Source organism: Eucyclogobius newberryi, unplaced genomic scaffold, assembly GCF_026437365.1.
Source record: "Eucyclogobius newberryi isolate DKJ021-1_F unplaced genomic scaffold, fEucNew1.0.hap1 SCAF_15, whole genome shotgun sequence".
NCBI lineage: Eukaryota > Metazoa > Chordata > Actinopteri > Gobiiformes > Gobiidae > Eucyclogobius > Eucyclogobius newberryi.
In genome coordinates, this window is record NW_027315779.1 from 4528973 (window position 1) to 4553923 (window position 24951).

At 41.9% G+C, this 24951-nt stretch overlaps 1 protein-coding gene across 2 annotated transcripts in view; it reads left to right on the forward strand.

Annotated features, from left to right (window-relative positions):
• The window catches only part of LOC140360520 (beta-2 adrenergic receptor-like), a 28661-nt gene extending 4291 nt beyond the window's left edge, over positions 1-24370 (forward strand). The window contains exons 2-4 of one of the 2 annotated variants that reach the window (XM_072445757.1): positions 13787-13932; positions 18336-18627; positions 23133-24370. In XM_072445757.1, coding sequence (XP_072301858.1) covers positions 13797-13932; positions 18336-18627; positions 23133-24051 — 1347 coding nt within the window. In that variant the 5' untranslated portion in view covers positions 13787-13796 and the 3' untranslated portion in view covers positions 24052-24370. The remainder of the gene's footprint in view (positions 1-13786; positions 13933-18335; positions 18628-23132) is intronic. The other variant, XM_072445758.1, reaches the window with a different exon arrangement.
• Positions 24371-24951: the final 581 nt, after the last annotated feature.

Genomic DNA, 24951 nt, shown 5'->3' on the forward strand with positions numbered 1-24951 from the left:
ATATGAACTGAAATGAACTTTCAAAGTTTCAATATTCTAACCTGTTTTAGCTGTCTTATCATCTATACTGCCTCCTAGTTGACATTATTTCCATGAATTGTCTGAAAATATAGTATCTCTTCACCCTCTTCACTGCTACACCTCCCCTCCCTGGGCCACGTCACAGTTTCTCCACCACAGCAACATCACATCCCAGAAGAACCTGTGGTGAGATAAAAGATACAGGTGTGGTTAGATACAGGTGAGGTGTGGTTAGATACATGTGTGGTGTGGTGGTGTGGTTAGATACAGGTGTGGTGTGGTTAGATACAGGTGTGGTGTGGTGGTGTGGTTAGATACAGGTGTGGTGTGGTTAGATACAGGTGTGGTGTGGTGGTGTGGTTAGATACAGGTGTGGTGTGGTTAGATACAGGTGTGGTTAGATACAGGTGTGGTGTGGTTAGATACAGGTGTGGTGTGGTTAGATACAGGTGTGGTGTGGTTAGATACAGGTGTGGTGTGGTTAGATACAGGTGTGGTTAGATACAGGTGTGGTGGTGTGGTTAGATACAGGTGTAGTGTGGTTAGATACAGGTGTGGTTAGATACAGGTGTGGTGGTGTGGTTAGATACAGGTGTAGTGTGGTTAGATACAGGTGTGGTTAGATACAGGTGTGGTGTGGTTAGATACAGGTGTGGTGTGGTTAGATACAGGTGTGGTGTGGTTAGATACAGGTGTGGTGTGGTTAGATACAGGTGTGGTGTGGTTAGATACAGGTGTGGTGTGGTTAGATACAGGTGTGGTTAGATACAGGTGTGGTGGTGTGGTTAGATACAGGTGTGGTTAGATACAGGTGTGGTTAGATACAGGTGTGATGTGGTTAGATATAGGTGTGGTGTGCTTAGGTGTGGTTAGATACAGGTGTGGTGTGGTTAGATACAGGTGTGGTTAGATACAGGTGTGGTGTGGTTAGGTGTGGTTAGATACAGGTGTGGTGTGGTTAGATACAGGTGTGGTTAGATACAGGTGTGGTGTGGTTAGATACAGGTGTGGTTAGATACAGGTGTGATGTTGTTAGATATAGGTGTGGTGTGGTTAGGTGTGGTTAGATACAGGTGTGGTTAGATACAGGTGTGGTGTGGTTAGGTGTGGTTAGATACAGGTGTGGTTAGATACAGGTGTGATGTTGTTAGATATAGGTGTGGTGTGGTTAGGTGTGGTTAGATACAGGTGTGGTGTGGTTAGATACAGGTGTGGTGTGTTTAGGTGTGGTTAGATACAGGTGTGGTGTGGTTAGGTGTGGTTAGATACAGTTGTGGTTAGATACAGGTGTGGTGTGGTTAGGTGTGGTTAGATACAGGTGTGGTGTGGTTAGATACAGGTGTGGTTAGATACAGGTGTGGTGTGGTTATGTGTGGTTAGATACAGGTGTGGTGTGGTTAGATACAGGTGTGGTGTGGTTAGGTGTGGTTAGATACAGGTGTGGTGTGGTTAGATACAGGTGTGGTGTGTTTAGGTGTGGTTAGATACAGGTGTGGTGTGGTTAGGTGTGGTTAGATACAGTTGTGGTTAGATACAGGTGTGGTGTGGTTAGGTGTGGTTAGATACAGGTGTGGTGTGGTTAGATACAGGTGTGGTTAGATACAGGTGTGGTGTGGTTAGGTGTGGTTAGATACAGGTGTGGTGTGGTTAGATACAGGTGTGGTTAGATACAGGTGTGATGTTGTTAGATATAGGTGTGGTGTGGTTATGTGTGGTTAGATACAGGTGTGGTTATATACAGGTGTGATGTTGTTAGATATAGGTGTGGTGTGGTTATGTGTGGTTAGATACAGGTGTGGTGTGGTTAGATACAGGTGTGGTTAGATACAGGTGTGATGTTGTTAGATATAGGTGTGGTGTGGTTATGTGTGGTTAGATACAGGTGTGGTGTGGTTAGATACAGGTGTGGTGTGGTTAGGTGTGGTTAGATACAGGTGTGGTGTGGTTAGATACAGGTGTGGTGTGGTTAGATACAGGTGTGGTGTGGTTAGGTGTGGTTAGATACAGGTGTGGTGTGGTTAGATACAGGTGTGGTGTTGTTAGATATAGGTGTGGTGTGGTTAGGTGTGGTTAGATACAGGTGTGGTGTGGTTAGGTGTGGTTAGATACAGGTGTGGTGTGGTTAGATACAGGTGTGGTGTGGTTAGGTGTGGTTAGATACAGGTGTGGTGTGGTTAGATACAGGTGTGGTGTTGTTAGATATAGGTGTGGTGTGGTTAGGTGTGGTTAGATACAGGTGTGGTGTGGTTAGGTGTGGTTAGATACAGGTGTGGTGTTGTTAGATATAGGTGTGGTGTGGTTAGGTGTGGTTAGATACAGGTGTGGTGTGGTTAGGTGTGGTTAGATACAGGTGTGGTGTGGTTAGATACAGGTGTGGTGTGGTTTTCTCACACGGCGGCAGATGCATCCACATGTGCCGAGGCTAAATCACAAGGGAGGATCCACAACTGTTCCTACTCCACAAATCAGGCGCCAGCTGAAGTGGACAGGCATGTGTCCAAGACAGACCCCCCTGGATGCCTTCCCAGGAGAGACAGAATGTACACATTAGGAATGTGCTTTGGTGATATGGTGCAACATAAGACAATTCATAATATGAAGGAAAACTTTCTAAAGGTATAAAAAAAAAGTACAGAGCCCTAAAAAATACAGTAAAATTCCTCCTTTTTAGTTAATTCAGCTTGTAAATAATTGTCAAAACCCATGCCCAAACTAGTGTCAATCAGATCATATCCCAAAAGCAGCTTTAATCCTTATATTTACCAAAGAAAATGTAGGTGGGATTTCAAATGTGATATTCCTCTGTGCAGAGCTTATAAATAGAGTAAATCAGACAGTAAATCAGAGGCCAAAACTACTGCGTCTCAGGTCACATTTGTTTATACTCCAAAGGGTTCAGTTTGAATTGGGTCAAAGGGCTCAGAGGCTTCTGAACGATATCAAACATGATCAAGTAAAAGGCTTTAACTTTGACTAAATATACAACTTAAATACAGTATGGACAGAATAAGTATTGAGTTATTAACGTGACATGTTGGGCCGAGGGAAAGAACAGGTTCTCATGGCGAGAGGTTCTGGAGCGCAGCCTTCTGCCCGAGACGAGGGGCTCAAACCGTCCACGTCCAGGGTGAGACGGCCCGGCCCATGGACTATATAGAGAGGACGTGGCCCATTAGCTGCCACGTTCCAAACAGGAAGTGAGCAGAAGCGTGATTCGGCTCCTTTCAGTCTGGCTCTCATTCATTCTGAAACTTTGTAACATGTACATTTGAAGACATGTACATGTCATATACTGACATATATATATATATATATATATATATATATATATATATATATAAGATAAGATATTCCTTTATTGTCCCACATGGGGAAATTTCATTGGTGCAACGCAGGTAGATACATATATATATATATATATATATATATATATATATATATATATATATATACTGACCGCGATTGGCTTCAATTGGCTGGAACAAAATGATGATTCAGTCAGTCATTTTGGACATCGTGCATGTTGAACATTCTCTTGTTAGATGCTGGAAAAACACAGATCTGTAAAAAAAAAGCTTGAAGTTTTATTCAGAGTGTCAAGTGTGATATTATCTTTCCGCGCTGAGATTAAATCTGTCCCTTAAACTCATCTGTACAAATTAAAACTGCCTTTGAGGGAAAAGAGATGAAAGACGTTTGACTTAAATGAGATTAATCCTCACGCTGACACTTCAAAATCTTCAAAAGTTGTTAGACGAGAGGGAAAAAGTACCAACACCACCACAACTACTACAACTACTACTACTATTACTACTACTACTACTACTACTACTACTACTACTACTACTACAACAACAACTACTACAACTACTACTACTATTACTACTACTTCTACAACTACTACTACTACTACTACTACTACTACTACTACTACTACTACTACTACTACTACTACTACTACTACTACTACTACTACTACTACTACTACTACAACTACTACTACTATTACTACTACTTCTACAACTACTACTACTACTACTACTACTACTACTACTACTACTACTATTACTACTACTACAACTACTACAACAACAACTACTAAAACTACAACAACTACAACAACTACTAAAACTACTAAAATTACTAAAACTACAACTACTACTACTACTACGACTACTACTACGACACTTCTCTGGTCAAGACTTGGACAAATTCTGTTTTTTGTAATAAAATTCACGCTAAACTTGTGGCGCTCCAGGTGTTATGCAGTCAACAAAATCCAAAGTGTTCCATGACGGGAAAATTGACCGTTTTTTCTCATATTTTTCCGACGCCGCACTTCAAGCCCGTTATGTATTACGCCGTGGCACCTGTCAGGGGCCGCCTGACAGGTGCCTTCCCCCCCGATCTCTGCGGACAGGCGTTGAACCTGGTCCCAGATGTGAACAGTGCGAGGCTTTGACGAAAAAGGGGGAAACGGCTCAAACGCTCGTGAATCAATGCGGCTCTTCACCGAACCACTTCGAAGTACTTTACGTGAACAAGCGCTCAACGATGTCAAGCCGAGGAGGAGGAGGACAAGCTTAAATCACAGCGCTCATTTAAATAAAGCCAAGTAGTTAAAAAAGTACTTATAAATTATGAATGTTGAGCTCATTTGCCCTTTTACTTGAGCCGTCTGTAATTGATCTGTTGACACGCGGGTCAATTAAGGACAACGGAGTCACTGTAACGCGACATTACGAAAGAGAAGCTGTTACTGTAGGAAAAAAGTGCTTAAGTAACATAAGTGTTTATCATCAAAAGTAGAAAGCACTGCTTATATCTTGGTAAAAGAAAAACTGACACTTTTTTGTTATTTTTTGAAAGAAATAACCAGTAAAACCTTTAATTTTTGGGGTATAGACTCGGCTATATCAACGGGATTTGAGTCAAGAACTTCTAATATACATATTTATACATGTTGATATACTTTTGACACGTGTTTCTTATTGTAGGGGAATACTTTAGTGGTTCTGGTCCTGCATTCACACTCTCATCAACACCACTGGACTTCATATTTTACACTAGTCCGCCCTCAATCATTCTTGCGATCCAAAAGTATAAGTAAATGCACTTGTTTACTGTACTTCTGTCTTGCACATGACCTGGCCTGAACTCGCTGATGGATTTTATTGGTCTTAGCTCATCTCGTCATGGAAACAGAGATCATGTTTTACCAGCTGCAATGCCACATGTTTGACTGTCAGCAAACAGATACACTGAAATGTGGGCGACTGTCGCTGAGAAACGGGGCCGATCCGTTTCGATAGAAAGATTTTTGGAACTGAACAATCGGTTAAATAGTTTGTTCTTGTGCCCGATGTGGACCACATACAGCAGTTTAATCTTTATCAGCTGCAGTTCAGACGCGACACTGATAAATGTGTGAAGGGCCCGTCTGCTGACCACAGATTAGACGGATGACCAAAATGGCCCAACCTTTGACACACTAAACATAATGTATAATATGTCCAAGATGTATCGCTAAATATGAATTCAATCTGAAATATAAGTGGCTGTTTTTCCCACTGGGTTTTTTGTAGTTTTTCGTTGCAGAAGGAGCGTCTGAGGACGGGGGACACTCTTCTATTCTATTATTCTGCTCTATTATTGACCAATGACTGTTTCATAATTTGATGTTCTAAATTTCTGCTGGTAAAATCAACAATTGTCGAAAGTCTTACAAAGCAACAGTTGTGATTTTGGGCTGCTGAAGTAGAAAATGCATATTCAGATTTATAATTCAGTTGCAGTTACTCTTTTGTTTTGTGTTTTTTATAATACAGTTATTTTTCTAAAATAAAGGAATACTTCAAATTTTAGTGAGAGAAACAGCTCTTGTGGTGACAGCATGGGTGATCTTTTTCTTCTCTTTTCTATAGTTGTAAATAAATACAATACAAACGGCACAACAAACCTAAGACTGTTTTAATCATGTGTTGACCATAATATACAATATATCTTCGATACTTAAAGTGAAAGCATTGTAAGTTCTCAGAGTACAGTAGCTATTCAGATTGGACTATGTAATAAAATACATTACAAAATACATTTTAATGCAGGTGTTCAGTATTCTATCACTACAGTTTCAAAGTATTCTTCCCGACTCTGCTACATCTCATATGCTTGTGCCCAGAGTGCACCCAGGCCACACGTGTGAAGTGAAATAGGAAGGATGTCCAGGGTGTGAGGATAATTTAATGTTCTCATCTTGAGAATTGTGGCGGAGACATCCTGTTCTGAAGAAGTCTGTAACAGGAACCACTGTACAATGTGTTTGATTATCGGCCCCACAGTTGTTCCAATCAGTTTGTCAATGGAAAAGCCTTAAATAATTGAGTATATGAATGAGTGCGATAAAGAAGTGCATGTGCCGACTAACTTGACATTTTGGCAACAAGTTACAGATATGAATTTCCTTTGCGACTTCCCTTTTCCCGCTTTAACCTCAAATGCTGTGGCACATGAAACATTAAACAGACTTTTCAACACAACTTTCTATTGATAAAATGCTGTTTATCTTGTTTATTTGTTGAAATGTGAATGTGTTCAGCACTACATCTTTGTACTACATCTTTGTACTGCAGCTTTGTACTACATCTTTGTACTGCAGCTTTGTACTACATCTTTGTACTGCAGCTTTGTACTACATCTTTGTACTGCAGCTTTGTACTACATCTTTGTACTACATCTTTGTACTACATCTTTGTACTGCAGCTTTGTACTACATCTTTGTACTAAATATTTGTACTACAGCTTTGTACTACAGCTTTGTACTGCAGCTTTGTACTACATCTTTGTACAACAACAACAACACTGGAAGAAGAACTGCTAGGACTACGAATAAAGTCTGGCGTCTGGGCGGTCTGGAGAGACAGGAGATGGCGGAGGAGAGTGGATCGGTGGTCGAAGGCGTTCTGGACGGCGTGGAGGAGCAGCCTTTTCTGGCTGCTCGTGCCCGGAAACGTAAAAAGTCCCTTAGCTCGTCCGAGGGTTCTGGGAATGAGCAGCAGGATGAGGCTGAAGCTATTGATATCCGGGGTGAGAGCAGAGACTGTAAGGTGATCATAAAGCTTGCACAGAATCGTGCCTCCTTTAAGGAGTGGAATTCAGTGGCATTGTCAAAGAGCCTAACTGTAGCTGTGGGAGTTGTTGTTGTTGTTGTTTTATGGCGGTTGGCATCCGAGTGTTGCATTACCGCCAGACTTTATTCCTCAGACGTTTCGTAGTCCTCAGACTCTGTCGTAGTCCGTAAAAGTACACCTTCCATTGCTTTGGTGTTACAAAGCCCATGAGGTCATGATATGACTTTGTGACTAGAATAGTTGTTGTGTCAGAGACCAACCGGCTTTATTCCAGGGAGACTCTTCTTCATCTTCCTCTCCCTCTTTGACGTTCGGTGCTTTGGAAGTACAAAGCCCATGAGGTCATGGGACGTCTTTGTTGTTTTACAAAGCCCATGAGGTCACGGGACGTCTTTGTCGTTTTATCCCTTAGAAGTCCTTCTTCCATCACTTTGGCGTTTCTAGGCCCATGAAGTCAAAGCGCGTTAGAACATCCTCTTGCTCCTCATCCTCGGCTCAGTCTCCAACACCCCCCACCTCTATAAACGTTTACCCAGCCCTGTGCTACATAAGTAAGCAACCACAGCCTGACACAAACCCTGTGACTGGAACGCCAGAACGTTCCGCAGATTGAACTCCCGCCCATTATTCCGAAACCACAAGGCCAACCCGGCCCTTTCTCTATCATAAGCCTCACAGCAAATCAGCACATGCTCGACAGTCTCTGGCACCCGACAGCGACCACACAGACCGGTCGGATGCTTGCCTATCCTACTCAGTGACCAATTGAGTCCAGCATGGCCAATCCTCATGCGGGCGAAGGCCCTTTCCTCCCACGCGTTCCTGCCCATAGACCCGCAAGGACCCACACTACCCTGTATGTGATAGAGATGCCGTCCAGTAACACAGTGGCTCCAAAATTCCTGCCAAAGGCCGACCACATGACTCTTGATAACGGGCTTGACTTCAGATTTGCTAACTCAACCGCCACATCAATTGATGGCCGCCTAAGGGAACGCTTAGCCAGTGCATCAGCCATTTCGTTACCATCCACCCCCACATGCACAGGGACCCAAATGAAGGAAACCCTCACATCCTTCCTGGACAGGGAGAGCAGCAGACAGAAGATGCCATTCAACACATCCTGTCTGCAATCCGATTTCCCAGATTTAATGCTTTGCAATGCAGAAAGGCTGTCAGAGGCCACCACAATGCCGCAACACTGCAAAGCAGATTCCGCCCATTCCAATGCCAACCGTATCGCTATGAGTTCCGACGTGAAAACAGAAAGGCGATCTGTCAACCTCTTCTTGACCGCCAGCCCCAGGTCAGGCACAAAATAAGCGGCGCCAGTACGCCCACTCTCAGGATCCCTAGACCCGTCGGTATAAATAAACACATCACCTGAGTGCTTATCGATGAGCGCTTGAACGGCAAACTGCGGTGCCCTCCCAGCGACTCCTCTAAGCTTGCCATGCAAGCTAACATCAACAGGAGCCGGGACAAACTTCCACGGAGCTATAGCAGACAAAGCCACCGACGGGCTCACACGCAGATCACCAACCCCCGCAAGCCGCGCCTTCGCATTTCCTACCTGCCTAAAAACCATACCGCCAGCCTCACTCTGCCCCCAATCAACCCTGAGAAAGTCCCTCACCGGGTGAGAGCTCGTATGACCTTGCACATTCACCCAGTAAGCCAACAGAAGTTCTAGCCTCCGGAGCCGCAACGGCAATTCCCCCAACTCAACCTGCAGCTGTGGGAGTGATCAAGAGTGCGAGTGTCCTTAGAGATGGTTCGCTGCTGGTCGTGTGCAAGGACGCGGCTCAGCAACGGAAGGCGATTGGAACTAAACGTCTGGGTGGAAAGGACATTCTTGTGTCTGATGCTGTAAGAAACACGGTCAGAGGAGTTATCGTGGGTGTCCCTACGGCGACGTCTGTGGATGAAGTTAAGGAGAATTTGACGGGAGCTACGGTGGTGGACGCTAGGCGGTTGAAGGTGACCCGGTCTGGGGTAAGATCTGACAGCTTGTCGGTAATGGTAACACTTGGGGGGGGGGGTGCCTGCCTGGTGGGGTGTTCATTGGGTTTGTGTGCCGTGACGTTGGGCCGTGTGTTCCGCCACCCCTGCGTTGCTTTAGGTGCCAGCGCTTTGGGCATGTTGCGGCGGTCTGTGGAGGGGGGCAGGGGTGTGGTGGATGTGCAGGAGATCACGAGTGTGGGGGGTGTGGCGTGGGAGCGGGGCTGGGGTGCTGTGGCTGTGGGGAGGAGCGTGGCTCTGCCTGCGGGGGATGCAGGTTTGGCGGAGGAGCTGCTGAGGTGCATAAAATAGAGGTCTCTCAAGGTATATCCTATGCAGATGCAGTCAAGAAAGTTTCAAGTAACGAGTTTAGAATAAACACAGAGAGAGGAGCCAGCGCTGCTCCCAGCCAGGGCGAAATGAGAAATTCCAGCGTGGCTCCCAAGAAGTGTGAAGGTTTCAAGAGTGGAGGTCCCAAGTGTGCAGGTTCCAGAATTAATGAGAATACCCTGGTTGTGGATAGAGAGGATTTTGTACTCTTTATGGTGGATGTTGTAAACTGTGCTGCTCAGACTCAAAGCAGAACTGAAAGGATCAGGATCATTGCTAAAGCTGCAGGGAGATTCCTTGGAACAAAAGAGCTTGATTGGGCAGATATAGAAAACAGGCTAAAGGCGCTAAATGGGAGTCGGGATGATGGGGGTCTGCTTTTGGGGAGTCAGAGTGATCAGAGTGATGAGGTGGGGGTGGTCTCCTGTCCTCGCCCAGTCTCGTAGACGCACGGCTACCAAGCAGCGACATCAGTGGAAATATTAAAGCCTGAAGAATGAAGCCTAAAGAATAAAGCTGTACGGTGGAAGCACCGAACGTCAAAGAAGGAGAGGAAGATGAAGAAGAGTCTCCCTGGAATAAAGCCGGTCGGTCTCTGAAACAACTCAAAGCAATGGGAGGAGTACTTTTACGGACTACGACAGAGTCTGAGGACTACGAAACGTCTGAGGAATAAAGTCTGGCGGTAATGCAACACTCGGATGCCAACCGCCATAAAACAACAACAACAACAACAACTCAATTGGTCACTGAGTAGGATAGGCAAGCATCCGACCGGTCTGTGTGGTCACTGTCGGGTGCCAGAGACTGTCGAGCATGTGCTGATTGGCTGTGAGGCTTATGATAGGGAAAGGGCCGGGTTGGCCTTGTGGTTTCGGAATAATGGGCGGGAGTTCAATCTGCGGAACGTTCTGGCGTTCCAGTCACAGGGTTTGTGTCAGGCTGTGGTTGCTTACTTATGTAGCACAGGGCTGGGTAAACGTTTATAGAGGTGGGGGGTGTTGGAGACTGAGCTGAGGATGAGGAGCAAGAGGATGTTCTAACGCGCTTGGACTTCATGGGCCTAGAAACGCCAAAGTGATGGAAGAAGGACTTCTAAAGGATAAAACAACAAAGACGTCCCATGACCTCATGGGCTTTGTACTTCCAAAGCACCGAACGTCAAAGAGGGCGAGGAAGGTGAAGAAGAGTCTCCCTGGAATAAAGCCGGTTGGTCTCTGACACAACAACTATTCTAGTCACAAAAACACATCATGACCTCATGGGCTTTGTAACGCCAAAGCAATGGGAGGAGTACTTTTACGGACTACGACAGAGTCTGAGGACTACGAAACGTCTGAGGAATAAAGTCTGGCGGTAATGCAACACTCGGATGCCAACCGCCATAAAACAACAACAACAACAACAACAACAACTATTCTACGACAAGTCACAAAGACACATCATGACCTCATGGGCTTTGTAACACCAAAGCAATGGGAGGAGTACTTTTGCGGACTACGACAGAGTCTGAGGACTACGAACAACAACAACTACGACAAAGTCTGAGGAATAAAGTCTGGCGGTAACGCAACACTTGGATGCCAACCGCCATAAAACAACAACAACAACAACAACAACAACAACAACAACAACAACTACATCTTTGTACTACATCTTTGTACTAGATCTTTGTACTACATCTTTGTACTACAGCTTTGTACTGCAGCTTTGTACTACAGCTTTGTACTACATCATTGTACTACATCTTTTTACTACATCTTTGTACTACATCTTTGTACTACATATTTGTACTACAGCTTTGCACTACTTCTTTGTACTGCATCTTTGTACTACATCTTTGTACTACATCTTTGTGCTACATCTTTGTACTACAGCTTTGTACTACTTCTTTGTACTACATCTTTGTACTACATCTTTGTACTACAACGTGCCTTACTTAAGTTTATGAAGCTGTTTTGAACTTTGATCGAGCGCTTTGACTTTTTGTTTGTTTGTACGAGATTTTACAGCATTATTTAGGTCTCAATCCATTAGAAACACAATATTGTCTTTTTCATTCAATCTTTAGTTCAAAAAATGCATCCGGTTTGTTTTTGTCACATTAGATTCATTTTGACCTGCACAAAGTTTGATTCCATGAAGATGGTGGTCACAAACGAGGAATAGTAACGTGTTGGGAACGGTGGGAATGAAAGATTTCACTGTCGTTAAGCCACAAGCTCAGTAAATGTGAATAATTGTTAACTAGATTGTAAGAAGAATCTATTTTTATTCAGTTTTGCATTGAAAAGACTGTCACAAGGTGTTAGAGAGGCCAATCCAGTCTGTTTTCCAATATTAGGAGACAATTCAATGAAGCCGACTGTCACAGCTTTGGCCCTCGAGTCACTCATTTTGCCCCGAGGAAAACGTTTGGCACCTCTGAATTATACCGGGAATTTCGTGCTGTCACAAAATAATGGCTCTGATTCGTATTTTGCGCTTTAAGTCTTTTGAAAGGCTACAGTCCGCACAGGGTGATGGAAGCTATACTTGCCGCTATCGCCACGGGGCAGACTGAATGAAAACTGACTGCCAATCTGTGCCAAAAGCCTCTGCAACCACAATCATTTAATCACACTGTTCACGCGAGCAAGGTCAGTAAAGTGTCCTGACGAATTGACGATGAAAATAGCAAGATGAACTGGTTTACGATGGGATTACGCCACAAAATGAACCGCTGCGACTTTACTCATGACTTTCCCTTTTATTTTTAACTATTTTTCGTCAACTTTTACGTAAAAAACGCACAGAAACACTGATGAACCCAATCATTTGACTGTAGTGCGCCGGTGTGTCGAGGTCTTTTGTGCACTATAGGCTCTTAACACCTGCACCCGCGCCATTCGTCAAAGTTTAAAGAGCGGCTGACTCAAAACCACACGAGGAGTCCAGATTTACCGCTCTGCCCTGAACCCGGGACTCTGAGGGAGTGAAGAGGAAATATGGGCCTGTCCGAGACTGCGGCTAAACATTTAGTCTGCGTTGTCAAGTTAATCTGCGCACACAAAGCATCCCACATTCCTCACATAAACGCTTCAACTAAATCCTTTATTTTCTGGCCTCTAATCCGTTATCTAAGGGAGATGACTCTTTTTTGGCCGGACTGAGCTTTATCAGACTGGACGGAAGAGAATGTGAAGAGGGGATGAAGAGTTGGGAGATACATTTCCACATATGTGCTGTGGCAAAACTCCTGAGCCATAGCACAGGAGTGGATGTTTCATTTCCCTGGTCTCTATGGCAGCTGGCCTGGTCTCTATGGCAACACTTTAGGATTGAAAGGTGCTCTATGCAACTTTTCCACAGTGTAATCAGTGGAGATGATTTGCCAGTGATGTTCCACAGAATGGCATTAAACTTTATCAATGTCTAGTTGTGGAGCACTGCAAATTATTTTCAACGACAAAATTCCACTGGCCGATAAAATGATATATCTGGGACTTCAAACTCTTGCATTGGAAACAATTGATGGATACTTTTGGAAAATGGATCGACCAACTATGGCAATAGGCACAAATAACCATGAACGTTTATAAAATGGAAAAATGACATATAATATAACAGACAATGACACATAAATTAATGTGGCTGATTTTATGTTGATTCCTATTTTAAAGTTGTTTTTCGCACCACTAAATCTATCGGGTTCTTAGCTCTCGCAAACCCTTTTACACATTGTTTACATTCACATGCATGCATTTTACGGCGCATGCATGGCCAATCAGAGCGATGGTTTCGGCTCTGAGTTTTCGTTGACGACAAGAGAAAAAGAGAACGCAGTGGCCTCATTTTGTCCCCACGAGCTGCTTGTAAAATAAACTCTATAAATACACAAAATGTCATTATTTACCACAGCTTTAACTTTAACTTTTGTTTGTTACTATGTTTTCTCTTCTTTATTATTCCAAAAAACACTTCAAAAATAATGTGTCCATTTCCATAGAGATAAGCAGGTGAGCCTATAAGGCCTATAGTTACAGGTCAGATCTGTGGAGAGGCGACGGTGCTTTCAGTGAGAAAACATGTCAAAGTATATTAGAAAAACACCAATACTGACATAGAATTATAGCTATACATTTATTGTAGCCCATTCCAGACAACGCAATGGCATCTCCTTGGAAACAGTTTGCCAGAAAAGTTACGCAGTGCAGCTTTAAGTAGTGACTAACTTCAGTCTGTTGAAATATGATCGTCGGATAATAATATGCTTAAAGATTCTGGCTTGTGATATCTTGATCGATAGTGTTGTTTTGATCTCACAGACAGAGGACCATGGACGTGGGCGTGAGGGGCTCCAACCTCTCCCTGTTGAACACCTCTTCAATCCAGGGGGCGCCAGAGTACAGCGATGCCGAGCTGGTGCTGCTTGGGGTGGCTATGTCCGTTCTGGTGGTGGCCATTGTGTTTGGTGAGTAAATCCAACACGGCGTTTGTGAATGGAAACAAACGTCGGGATTGTAAACTGCATAAATCTGGCGTACCACTCACAGTTTTAAGACTTTACGAATTATTATTGGTCTGACAAGCGTGTTTGTTTACCTGCTTTAACGGAAATCAAGACGGTGCTCTGCACATCAGGTTCTGTGCCAGGTGCTTAGGATAAGGGCGTACGTGACGCTGAACTGTAATGGGGAAAGAAATCCTGCACACTGTCAAACTTGCAAAATAAAAGTTTAATAGTGAAGAGGCAACGTTTCGGCGTCTAGGCCTAGACGCTGTAACGTTGCCTCTTCACTATTAAACTTTTATTTTGCAAGTTTGACAGTGTGCGGGATTTCTTTCCCCTTTACCTGCTTTAACAAAAATGATTCTTACCCGACAGTTTAAAATAGTTGACAGGATGAACCTTCACCAAAGAGTATAATACTATTGGTGAATTGACCCGTTAAATGTTTCTAAACTTAAATACTGTCTCATCCAGATTGGTTACAACTTCATGGACGCATGGAAATCGAAGAAGCTCATTGGTCAATTCACTTTTAGAACAAAATCCAACTTAATAACTTCATTTTTCAGTGCTAGTTCAGTCCTCATTGATTCTGCATTTATTTTTTTTTGTTTTTACTCGTAAGCTGCCCTTTTAGTTTGGAAGCGGACGAACCACGCGTTTCTCTGATCGCCTAACCTGCCTGTCAATCACGGCCGTTGTAAATTTGGGCGATTCGTTTGAGATGTTATATTGGGGCTGTAGTCACCTAAAGAAAAGCTTGGTCGACTGAAGACGAGACCCGCGCATTGATTCATCGACTGAAGCCAAACGCTCTCAAAGTGATCAAAAACAACAACATACTGGTAAACAGCATTATGTAAGGGAAAAGGCAAATTAAACTGTCTAATTGCGACAGAAACTCTAGCTTATTCTTGGCCTTCTCCTTTCTGCTGTTTCGTATACATTCTTGTAAATTTTAATAATGAAATGACTAATGATAACTGCTTGGACAAGACTGGTATCGCCACGGACACAGTTGAAGTTGTCCTTGAAATGCAAGAATGTGATAAGCAAAAATCAATACAAATACAAATGTGTTTGTTGTAGTTATTTTAATCACAAAGACTAAGGAGTATCCACAGAAAGCACACATGTGGAGATCAACAAATCTGGTCGAGGATTGGTCTGCCAAATTGTATCTAGTTTTAATCTGTGGCTTTTTTGATTTACAGCATTGTTTAGTTTTGTTTTACGGCATTGTTTAGTTTTGTTTTACTGCATTGTTTCATTTTGTTTTACAGCATTGTTTAGTTTTGTTTTACGGCATTGTTTAGTTTTGTTTTACTGCATTGTTTAGTTTTGTTTTACTGCATTGTTTCATTTTGTTTTACAGCATTGTTTAGTTTTGTTTTACTGCATTGTTTCATTTTGTTTTACAGCATTGTTTAGTTTTGTTTTACAGCATTGTTTAGTTTTGTTTTACGGCATTGTTTAGTTTTGTTTTACGGCATTGTTTAGTTTTGTTTTACTGCATTGTTTAGTTTTGTTTTACTGCATTGTTTCATTTTGTTTTACAGCATTGTTTAGTTTTGTTTTACTGCATTGTTTAGTTTTGTTTTACTGCATTGTTTCATTTTGTTTTACAGCATTATTTAATTTTGTTTGACTGCATTATTTAATTTTGTTTGACTGCATTATTTAATTTTGTTTTACAGCATTGTTTCATTTTGTTTTACAGCACTGCCCAATACCATTTAACTCAAAAACATAAAGCCAAATGCTGTGAATAAAACTGTAGCTGAAGTATTTATGATATTAAATAAATCACTTTTAAAGGCCGTCTTCATTTACACACCACAAAACCACAAGCATGTTTTTTGTAGCATATCTTTTCTGATTATAAGTCGAAGCAGCAGTTGACACATTGATGCTGCCTTTTATTGACCCCTCAGTTTAATTAAAGCTCAAATACACTTAGCCTTTGTGATGTGCTTTGGTTTAAGTCAAGTCGATAACAATTGCACAAATCGACAAATGGAGTGTCAGGGCCATTAGGCTTAATATCTTCTTCTTCTTGGAAAACCGTTTTGGAGGTTGTTTTTTGTTGAGGGTTGAATCACCGTGAACACAGCAAAGTCAACCTGTAGTTATCTCGTCTTGACCTTTGCCTGTCCCACCTGGAGCGAAAACAAAATATGTTTCTGTTCAAACGGAGGAGTCAAGCTAACGTTTCTGCCTTGTAATTTTCTAAAACATCCAACATTTGTACCTATCTGCCCCACCTTGCCGACAAATTATAATACTTCATTATAATATGGTAATTACATGTTGGAAATAGGACACATGTCATCTTACATTATTTCAGGGTAATACGATTAACTATAACCCAGTTTGAAGAGTAAATAACCAGGAAATATGATTAGCTTTTTCTGCGTTGTTGCATGGAAACAGAGCTGTAAAATGAATTGGTTCCACAGTTATCCCAGTTAAATTCCCTGCTACTTCCAAAAAATGACTTTCCATATTTATTTCATTATTCTGACATGTTAGTGCCAAATGAACTATCCCAGACTCTGAGGATCAAGGCTGTAAAACTGTTATATGTGCATATCACTGAAAGGATTTGATATTTTATTGTGTATTCATGTTTTGATTTGCTTTTTAGTGTGGTTGTAATGCATCATTTCCTGTAAAACTTGTGTGTAAACCTTAAGATTTACAAATTATACTTACCTTGGCTGATTTAAATATGACTTAAATCTAAATAATAACCTCAAAAATATGTCGGTGTAATCCCTCATTCGTCCAGGCGTGTTCCATAGTAGAAAAAGCTTCAGTTGTAGTCATCTGGACTCAGTTTGAAAAAATAGACGTTTCGACTCTCATCCAAGAGTCATTGTCAATAACAGAATTTAGGTCGAGAACTCCGATATTAATACTGTTCTGTGGTAAGACCCGCCCAGAAAAACAGCCTCTACACAAGAGGCTTTATCAGCACAGAAGAAATACTAGTTCAGGACCTCAGAGTGCCGTGCATCTCCATCTTGAAGCCTCTAATCACTCGTTTGAAGACGGTGAGGTGAAGGTTTTAAGCAGGGAGAAAAGATGGTTTGAAAGAGGAGTCAAGGAAGCTATTTTTGTTAAAAAAGAAAGACCTTCTTTAAACAGAAATGGAGGGCTTAGGTTTCATCTTCCTGTTATTTATAATGGGATTCTGAACCCCTGGAAAGGTAAAGGACATTCAGATGCTAATCAGGTACTCAGGGTGGTTGAGCCAGGGTCTCACAAAGACAAAGAGGTTTCTAATAGCCCATTAAGATTCTGAATAGGCTCGGTAGATACAAGGGGGAGTTTCTGTTCAAACAAACAACTCTTTCTACTTCAGGAAGGCTCCGCCCAATGGGCGGGTCTTACCACAGAACAGTATTAATATCGGAGTTCTCGACCTAAATTCTGTTATTGACAATGACTCTTGGATGAGAGTCGAAACGTCTATTTTTTCAAACAGAGTCCAGATGACTACAACTGAAGCTTTTTCTACAACCTCAAAAATGTACTAAATAATGTTAAGAAAGAAAAAAAGACAGGAACGCAAACATAAATATCTTTCATTTCATTCTCTTATGCTATTCACACAGTTCTTTAGACTTTACTTCACGTCAATATATCACCATTTTCTTCTTGACGCACAAATCCTTGTATCCATTTTACCCCATATACAGTATAACAAGCGTATAATGAATGTTAGTTAATGAGATTTGTTCACTTTCCGCTTCACATTTCTACCAATAAAGACTAAAATTAAGCGTGTATTTTATTGCTCAAACATACTCATACTGCTGTTTCGCCTCTGGCTCGTTCACAGACCTTTTGTATTGGCTTAAATGTTGTCCAGTGGAGCTGTTAACTTGTCAGTGGGTAGATGTGCGTGGCCTTAAATAATCCAATAATTAGATCTGACGTTTGCTGTGTGTTTACGGCTGGAGCCCCGTGTCAGTGCATTTTTAGCGTTACTTAGCGTTACTCAGAGTTCTTTTGCATTTAGAACACAAAGTACAATTCATTTTAGAAGAACTTTCAATTTGTTCAATTTTCTCTTTCACTTTTGTCTTTGCCCCAGTAGATTCCTCTTTTTTGCATATTTATTTCTAGACAAAGTGTGAACAATCTGAACGAAAATCCGATTACTCAAACCAGATGTCACGGCCACAACATTTCAATCATCTGATATCTCCAGAAATCAGATAACAATGAGATGTTTGTGTGCAAGTGAACATAGCCACTGTTATTGCAATTCATTGGTTTCAATTTGCTGATTTAGCCGCCCTTTAACAGACTTTCTACCATTCAGAAACTTTTTTTTTTTCCTTCTTTACTTCCAGGTAACGTCCTCGTCATCACGGCCATCTTGCGTTTCAAGCGCCTGCAGACGGTCACAAACCTGTTCATCGCCTCGCTGGCCGTGGCCGACCTGGTCATGGGCATCGCCGTCGTCCCATTCGGTTCCACCTACATCCTCTTGGGGGCGTGGCAGTTCGGAAACTTCATGTGCGAGTTCTGGACGGCCACCGATGTCCTGTGCGTGACCGCGAGCATCGAGACTTTGTGCGTGATCGCTCTGGACCGTTACCTGGCCATCACGTCGCCGCTCCGTTACCCGTCGCTGCTCACCAGGTATGACCGCTGTCCGGGGCGATAGAGGAGGCTTTATCCCGGGAGACAAAGGGGCCAGTCAGCAGTTTGAGACAGTTTAATCACTCAAGCTCTTACAGAGACAGTAAATAAATGTTATCATACTTTGGCCGTTACTGTTATAATCCGCGACGAAAGCTGCACTTTACGGGGGAACCTGTGATTGTGTTAAAATGTTTAAAAAGTAGGATTCTGTTCAGAGTGCACTTCATAAACAAATCCAGCATTAACATTTTAGAAAAGACTGAACTAAAAAACGAATACAAGAATCCCATGCATTCCAGAACATGTTTGTAGAGCTCGAAACCACTGGAACAACCACATTTACACCCATTTACACAGATATTCTATTATCTTTTTTAAGCTGTAGGCTCAATTAGACAGGACAGTCTCAGCATGAAACGGGGATGAGAGAGCAGGGAGGGCATGCAGCGAATTGTCAGAGCCAGGATTCAAATTCAAATTGCGATTTCGATTCGATTGTGATGTATCCTTCATTGTCATTACAAACATATAGGTTCTACACAAAACACACACATAAAACACACAATGCATACAGTATATTACACACTATTTATGCTTTAAGTGAAGAGAATGTTACTACCTAGACTGTATCATATTTCTGAAGTGAGTAAAATAAGTGAGGAACCTATTTTCCCTAAACAGACAAAAAGCTATCGCTATACTTTACTTAATGTATAGCATCTAAATATCTGAATATATGGAGCTCGTGTCTTGATCATGGACATTCGCTGCCGTTCTGAATTGGCAAACACTGGAACACTTTCAGCTCGTGCAAAACCGTTCCCTGACGCTCCGTCTGCGTCTGACTTTGAAATGTACCGACCTTTAGACGAAGGCTGAGAACATGCGCTCGCCAGCCAACAGCAAACAAATCAGCTTAAGTTGTCCTGTTTTCCCCCAAATCCATTCAGGCAGTTGTGGTGAATGTCGCGATTAAGCACTTTCCAAAACGAAATGTCTTGGACGCGACGCATCAGCAACTCGAGGACGGCACATTAAGAAAACAAGCAGCTCATTCAGTTTAATATGCCCAGTGCTAAAAGACTGGATTCAGCGGATTAGCATTAGCAGTGTATCGAAATGTAACTTTTTATTGGTTATTTTGAACACGTACATGGGCTAAGCTGAGGTGAGGAGAGCAGCCAAAAGTTAGTATTGTTTCTTTAAATAATATCACTCAAGTAGATCCAAGAAATACCCGATGTAAGAGTAAAAAAGTATTTGGGGAAACTAGTAAGAGTACTGTGATTGTATGAGAAACTGTCTGGAGGTAGGAGTAGGAGTAAAAGTACAGCGTAAGAAGGGCAGTTTACTCTATATAGTTGAGTAAATGTGCAGATTTACTCTGTCTTCCTTAAGCCAATTTTGTAATCAATTGGTAAAAGTTTTGAAAAATAAGTAATAATTCTAGTCATTGGTTAATTTGTGTGTTTCTGTTTTAAATTAGTGGGTTTGCTTTATTAAAGGAAGATCAGATTTCAAAATGAATTCAAGCCCTATAACAAAAAGGCTTTAATTACCATAAGTAGTACTTTTATATTCAAATTTTATTACAAATATTCTTTCATCGCAAGCTCAATAAACAGTTTTGCAAAGAGAAAAACAAATATTTGCAGTTTCAAAGCCTAAAGAAACAATCAAACATGTTTATTATGCAGCCATCTGAAATTCATTTTTGTCTTAAGAACCGCACCTAGTATTTATAAGTTTGACAATTCTGGTGAAGTTTATGATTTAACTTTCTTGTTGGCCGTGGGGATTCAACAAGTACTTTTTCTACAAATAAATATTTATCACAATTACAACCACACCAAACAGAGTCATAATTGAAAACCCTGAAAACCCACCAGGCATAAGCACGTTTAAATCCCTGCAAAATTAACCAATCTATATCAATTTCCTCAGCTGCTTTTGTCCGATCTGAACCCGGAAGACGCTTATGTGCTCAGAGTTGTAGAATCTTCTGCAAAAGCGTGCATGTGAAGAACTGGAACCTTAGAAATGAGCAGTAAACCTATAAAGCGTTCTCTGTCACTGTTAGAAAAGAGAAGAAATCACTTAAACGAGCTTTAAAGATGATAAATTTACTCAACAGAAAATTGTATCGTGCACATTTTGCATCAGCGATTTTCTGTGACGTGATTGGTTTGCTTAGCTCTTCGTTTCTTTGAACTTGAGAGCAGAACTTGAGCTGTTAACCCACTTTGCAAAGCCATTCAGCCCGACGGCGGTAGTATTTGTGTAAAAGTTAAGAGATATTTCCTGCCTGCTCTTTGTAGTACGGCTCCTGGCATTCAACGGCGTAAACATCATCGACACAATCAGCTTGAACGGGAAGTGCCCGGTTTCCATCTCATTTCCACTGAGGCGTGTATGTTTACAAAAACGCATCTCAATCACGTCACGCAAGCAGAAAACTTAACACGACATGTTATTAGCTCGGTAAACTTAATCTGAGTTAGCTTCAGTTGCTGCGATGCAAAATGCTTTAACAATGGTGACGTTTCATAGTGATATTGTCAAAGTTTAGTCTATAACAGACTGCGAGAGGCGAGGATCGTTCTCAAGGTCTTTATTTGATGAAAACAGGGAAAAACAGGCAAAACAGTAGCATGTTGTTTGTCTTGCAGCTGAGATTCGACTTTTCACAAGATTTAGCTGCGTTTTATGTAGCTGTTGTTTGGGTCTGATAAAATGGCATAACGATGGCATGACGTCAGCTTTAAGATTGTTTATACTAGTCCACAGATAATCAGAAAGTAAACATAAAGTTCATTGTGATGCATATGCAGTAAGATCATCGTGACCCATGATAAATAAGACACAGAAATATGATATAAATGCATGACAATAATTTGATCAATATCCACAATTCCCCCTCTTGATCACATCCACATGTGATCACACCAAAGAGGCGCCAGACACAACCTCACAAAATAACAGATCGTATACCCCCCCCAAAACATATTAAATGTTTAAAAATAAAATTAAATAATTTTATAATCAAGCAAATCCTTAAAAAACATTTAATAACAATTGGCATGAGACAAGGAGCATCCCCAGTTAGCGTAAACACATGGTGGGATGTAGTAAATCAATCAGATTCAGGAAAAAGTATAGGAGTCTTGTCACTATCAGAGTTAGATTTGTGTTTGGCAGAGTAATAGCGTGTGTAATCAGGGTCAAAGAGTTCAAAGTGAATACAAGAAAGGAAGTATACACTTATTTTTACAACAACGCACGCAATAACAGGAGATACGCTTTGTTTTTGCTCTGCACCGGTCACATTTGCACGATACATTTAGCGCATGCTCTTGAATGCTCCACAGTACAGCATTAAACATGTCTAATTGTGTAATTCAAGTTACGAGTCAGATCTGTGCAAAGGCAAACCCGCTCGCAGTGAGAATACAGATTTGTTTTTTTATGTGCTGTATTTTGGAGCAGTAAAAACATTTGTCAGTGAATACATGCAAGTTGAATGCCATACTGTGGAACATTGTAAGCAAAGCAATATCGTCTCCATGGAGAAGAGCTCGTAGAAGACAAGGAAAAATTACAGAGTGCACCTTTAAAAAATAAAATCCATAGAAATGACTTGCATTGTGCTTCTTGCAAATTATTTATCCCTTTTGTTTTAGTTCAGCAACTGAAAAAGATGCAAATGTGTTTTCTTAGTTGTATTATATATGTTCTGACAGGGATGAGATAAAAGTATATATGCTGCAGATAACTATAAACTGTTTTAACCAACAGTGCTCTGTTTGCAAATGCTCTCATCAATAGTGGTTTATTCAGAGTGATATTCTTCATGCCTCTATTTAAAGTCATATTTCAGTCATTTCTGCAACATTTTCTCCCTCTTTTTCTACCCCTCATATATATATTCCGCATTGATCAATTCAAACTCACAGGACCTGTACCTGATTTTAATGTATTATCATGAAGATAAATGCTCTTCATGTCACGCATTGTATGGTAAAACTAAATAACAAAATAATGAGACTATAAAATAAAATCCATGCATTTTATGAAGTGTCTTTTTGGGTTATAAGGAATACAGAAGCTGCTCACGGGGGTCACCTATTTTCATCCAATCAGGCACGCTGTTCAAGAATCATAGGCAAACAACACTGACATGATACCAGACACTTGAGTTACGCTTATGGTGCCTTATCAAGAATGCCAAAAAGGCCAAAAGTCGTCCCAAGTTTGGAGACGTATATGGAAATAACTACTTTCTGAGTCATAGTGCAATTTGACAATGACAGCAAGGACTAAGTGGGCGGGGCTAACGGTTCAAACCAAAACATTTTCCTGAATCATGGTTCAAAATCAGGTACAGGCCCTTTAAGCCATCTTCAGTCCTTAGAGATGCTTGGAAGTGCACAATGAGGATGGTTCACATTGAGTATTCTTACTTGTTCTGATGTCTTTCTGACCCCTCGTTCGTCTTTACCCAGGGGCCGTGCGTTCGCCGCGGTCTTGGCCGTGTGGATCGTCGCCTCGCTCATCTCCTTCCTGCCCATTCACCTCAAACTCTGGGTCTCCAAGGACGAGGAGGCCACCAAGTGCTTAAAGAACGAACTCTGCTGCGATTTCAACACCAACGCAGCCTACGCCGTCTCCTCCTCCATTGTCTCCTTCTACCTGCCACTGGTCGTCATGATCTTCCTTTATTCCAGAGTTTTCCAGGAAGCTCAAAAACAGCTGGAGAAGATCAGGGGACGGGAACGGCATTTGCTGAAGCTGCAAATCTCTCTGGCTTATACCGAGGAGAGCCCGTCGCAAAGACTTCGGAGGAACGAGTCGGACGATAGGCTGAGCATGCAAAAAATGGAAAACGGGAAACCGCGGACTGAGAAGCAATCCACGACGAGGCGGCTCAAGTTTTGCCTGAAGGAGCAGAAAGCCGTCAAAACTCTCGGGATTATCATGGGGACGTTCACACTTTGCTGGTTGCCATTTTTCATACTGAACATTTTGATGACGTTCTCGGACCTCGGCGACGTCAAGCTGCTGTTTCGTCTCCTGAACTGGCTCGGATACTCCAACTCCGCCTTCAATCCGCTGATTTACTGCCGCAGCCCCGACTTCCGGCACGCCTTCCAGGAGATCCTCTGCTTGAGAAACTGTGCCGAGAGACTATGCTTCAAGAAGGCATGGAGATGTTGTAAGGACGGATATCCCAAGCCACAATGCAGGACGAACAAGAGCAAAGAGAAATGGGAGGGCAGCGTGGACAGCTCTCTGCGGGACAGCGCGATGACCACGAGGGCGCACACGCCTTTGCCGGAACAGACTTTCCAGGTGGTGCGCGGTTCGCTGTCGTCGAGTTCGAGCAATGGGAGCTGCAAGGAAAGTCTGGGGTCCATTGCGTAGACTTCGTACACGTGTTTACAGACTCTACAATGGAAATCAATTTGAATCAGAAGGTCACGGAGATGGTTTGGAGAGATGATGGAGAGTCGTGTGCTCAGTGAAAAGGGTAATAGGTTTTGTGGCGTACTACTTGAGATTTTTAAGGTGTGAGTCAGTACTGAATGGTTTACTGGCAAATAACGTTTCTGATTGGTTTAAAACATCTAACATTTTTCCTTTGTACTTTTATTAACACTGAATTTACTAACCCGACAAACCATTAAAATTGCATGGAATAAAAAGTGAGCAAAGACCAGACGTAAACTTTGTATTAATTGCCTGTTTGTTTTGGTTGCCTTTGCTCGCCCCACGTTTTTCACGAGTTCGTAAAATTGTAAACATTTTTTTTTTTACAATTATTGGAAAAGTGACAATAAAATTTGGTATTTTACATTGGGTGTTCAGCACAAAAGGCTGAAATATTAATTGAAGCATTATACATATTATATAATTCATCAATATAAGTCTAACAGCATGTTATAGAAATGACCTCGAAATGCATGCAAAATAATACTAATAATACTTCATGTAAACGTGTACGATATGGCTCATACACGTATAAATTGCATTTTAATGGTAAGAACGTTACACAGACACATTGAGTACCGTAATAAGGAGAAAAACAATAATTTTCTTTGTCTAATGTATCACCCTTCCAGATGTGTTACTGGTCCACTACACACATGAATTGGGCTGTGGTGTAAATTCATTCCAGTTTTTCTGTTGTCGAGCAGTAAAAACAGACGGTTGAATGTCATTGAGCACATCGGAGACTCCATTATCAGAGTGAGGAGTAACTGAGCACAGGTCACACCCAGAGGTCACACCCGGAGGTCACACCCAGAGGTCACACACAGAAGT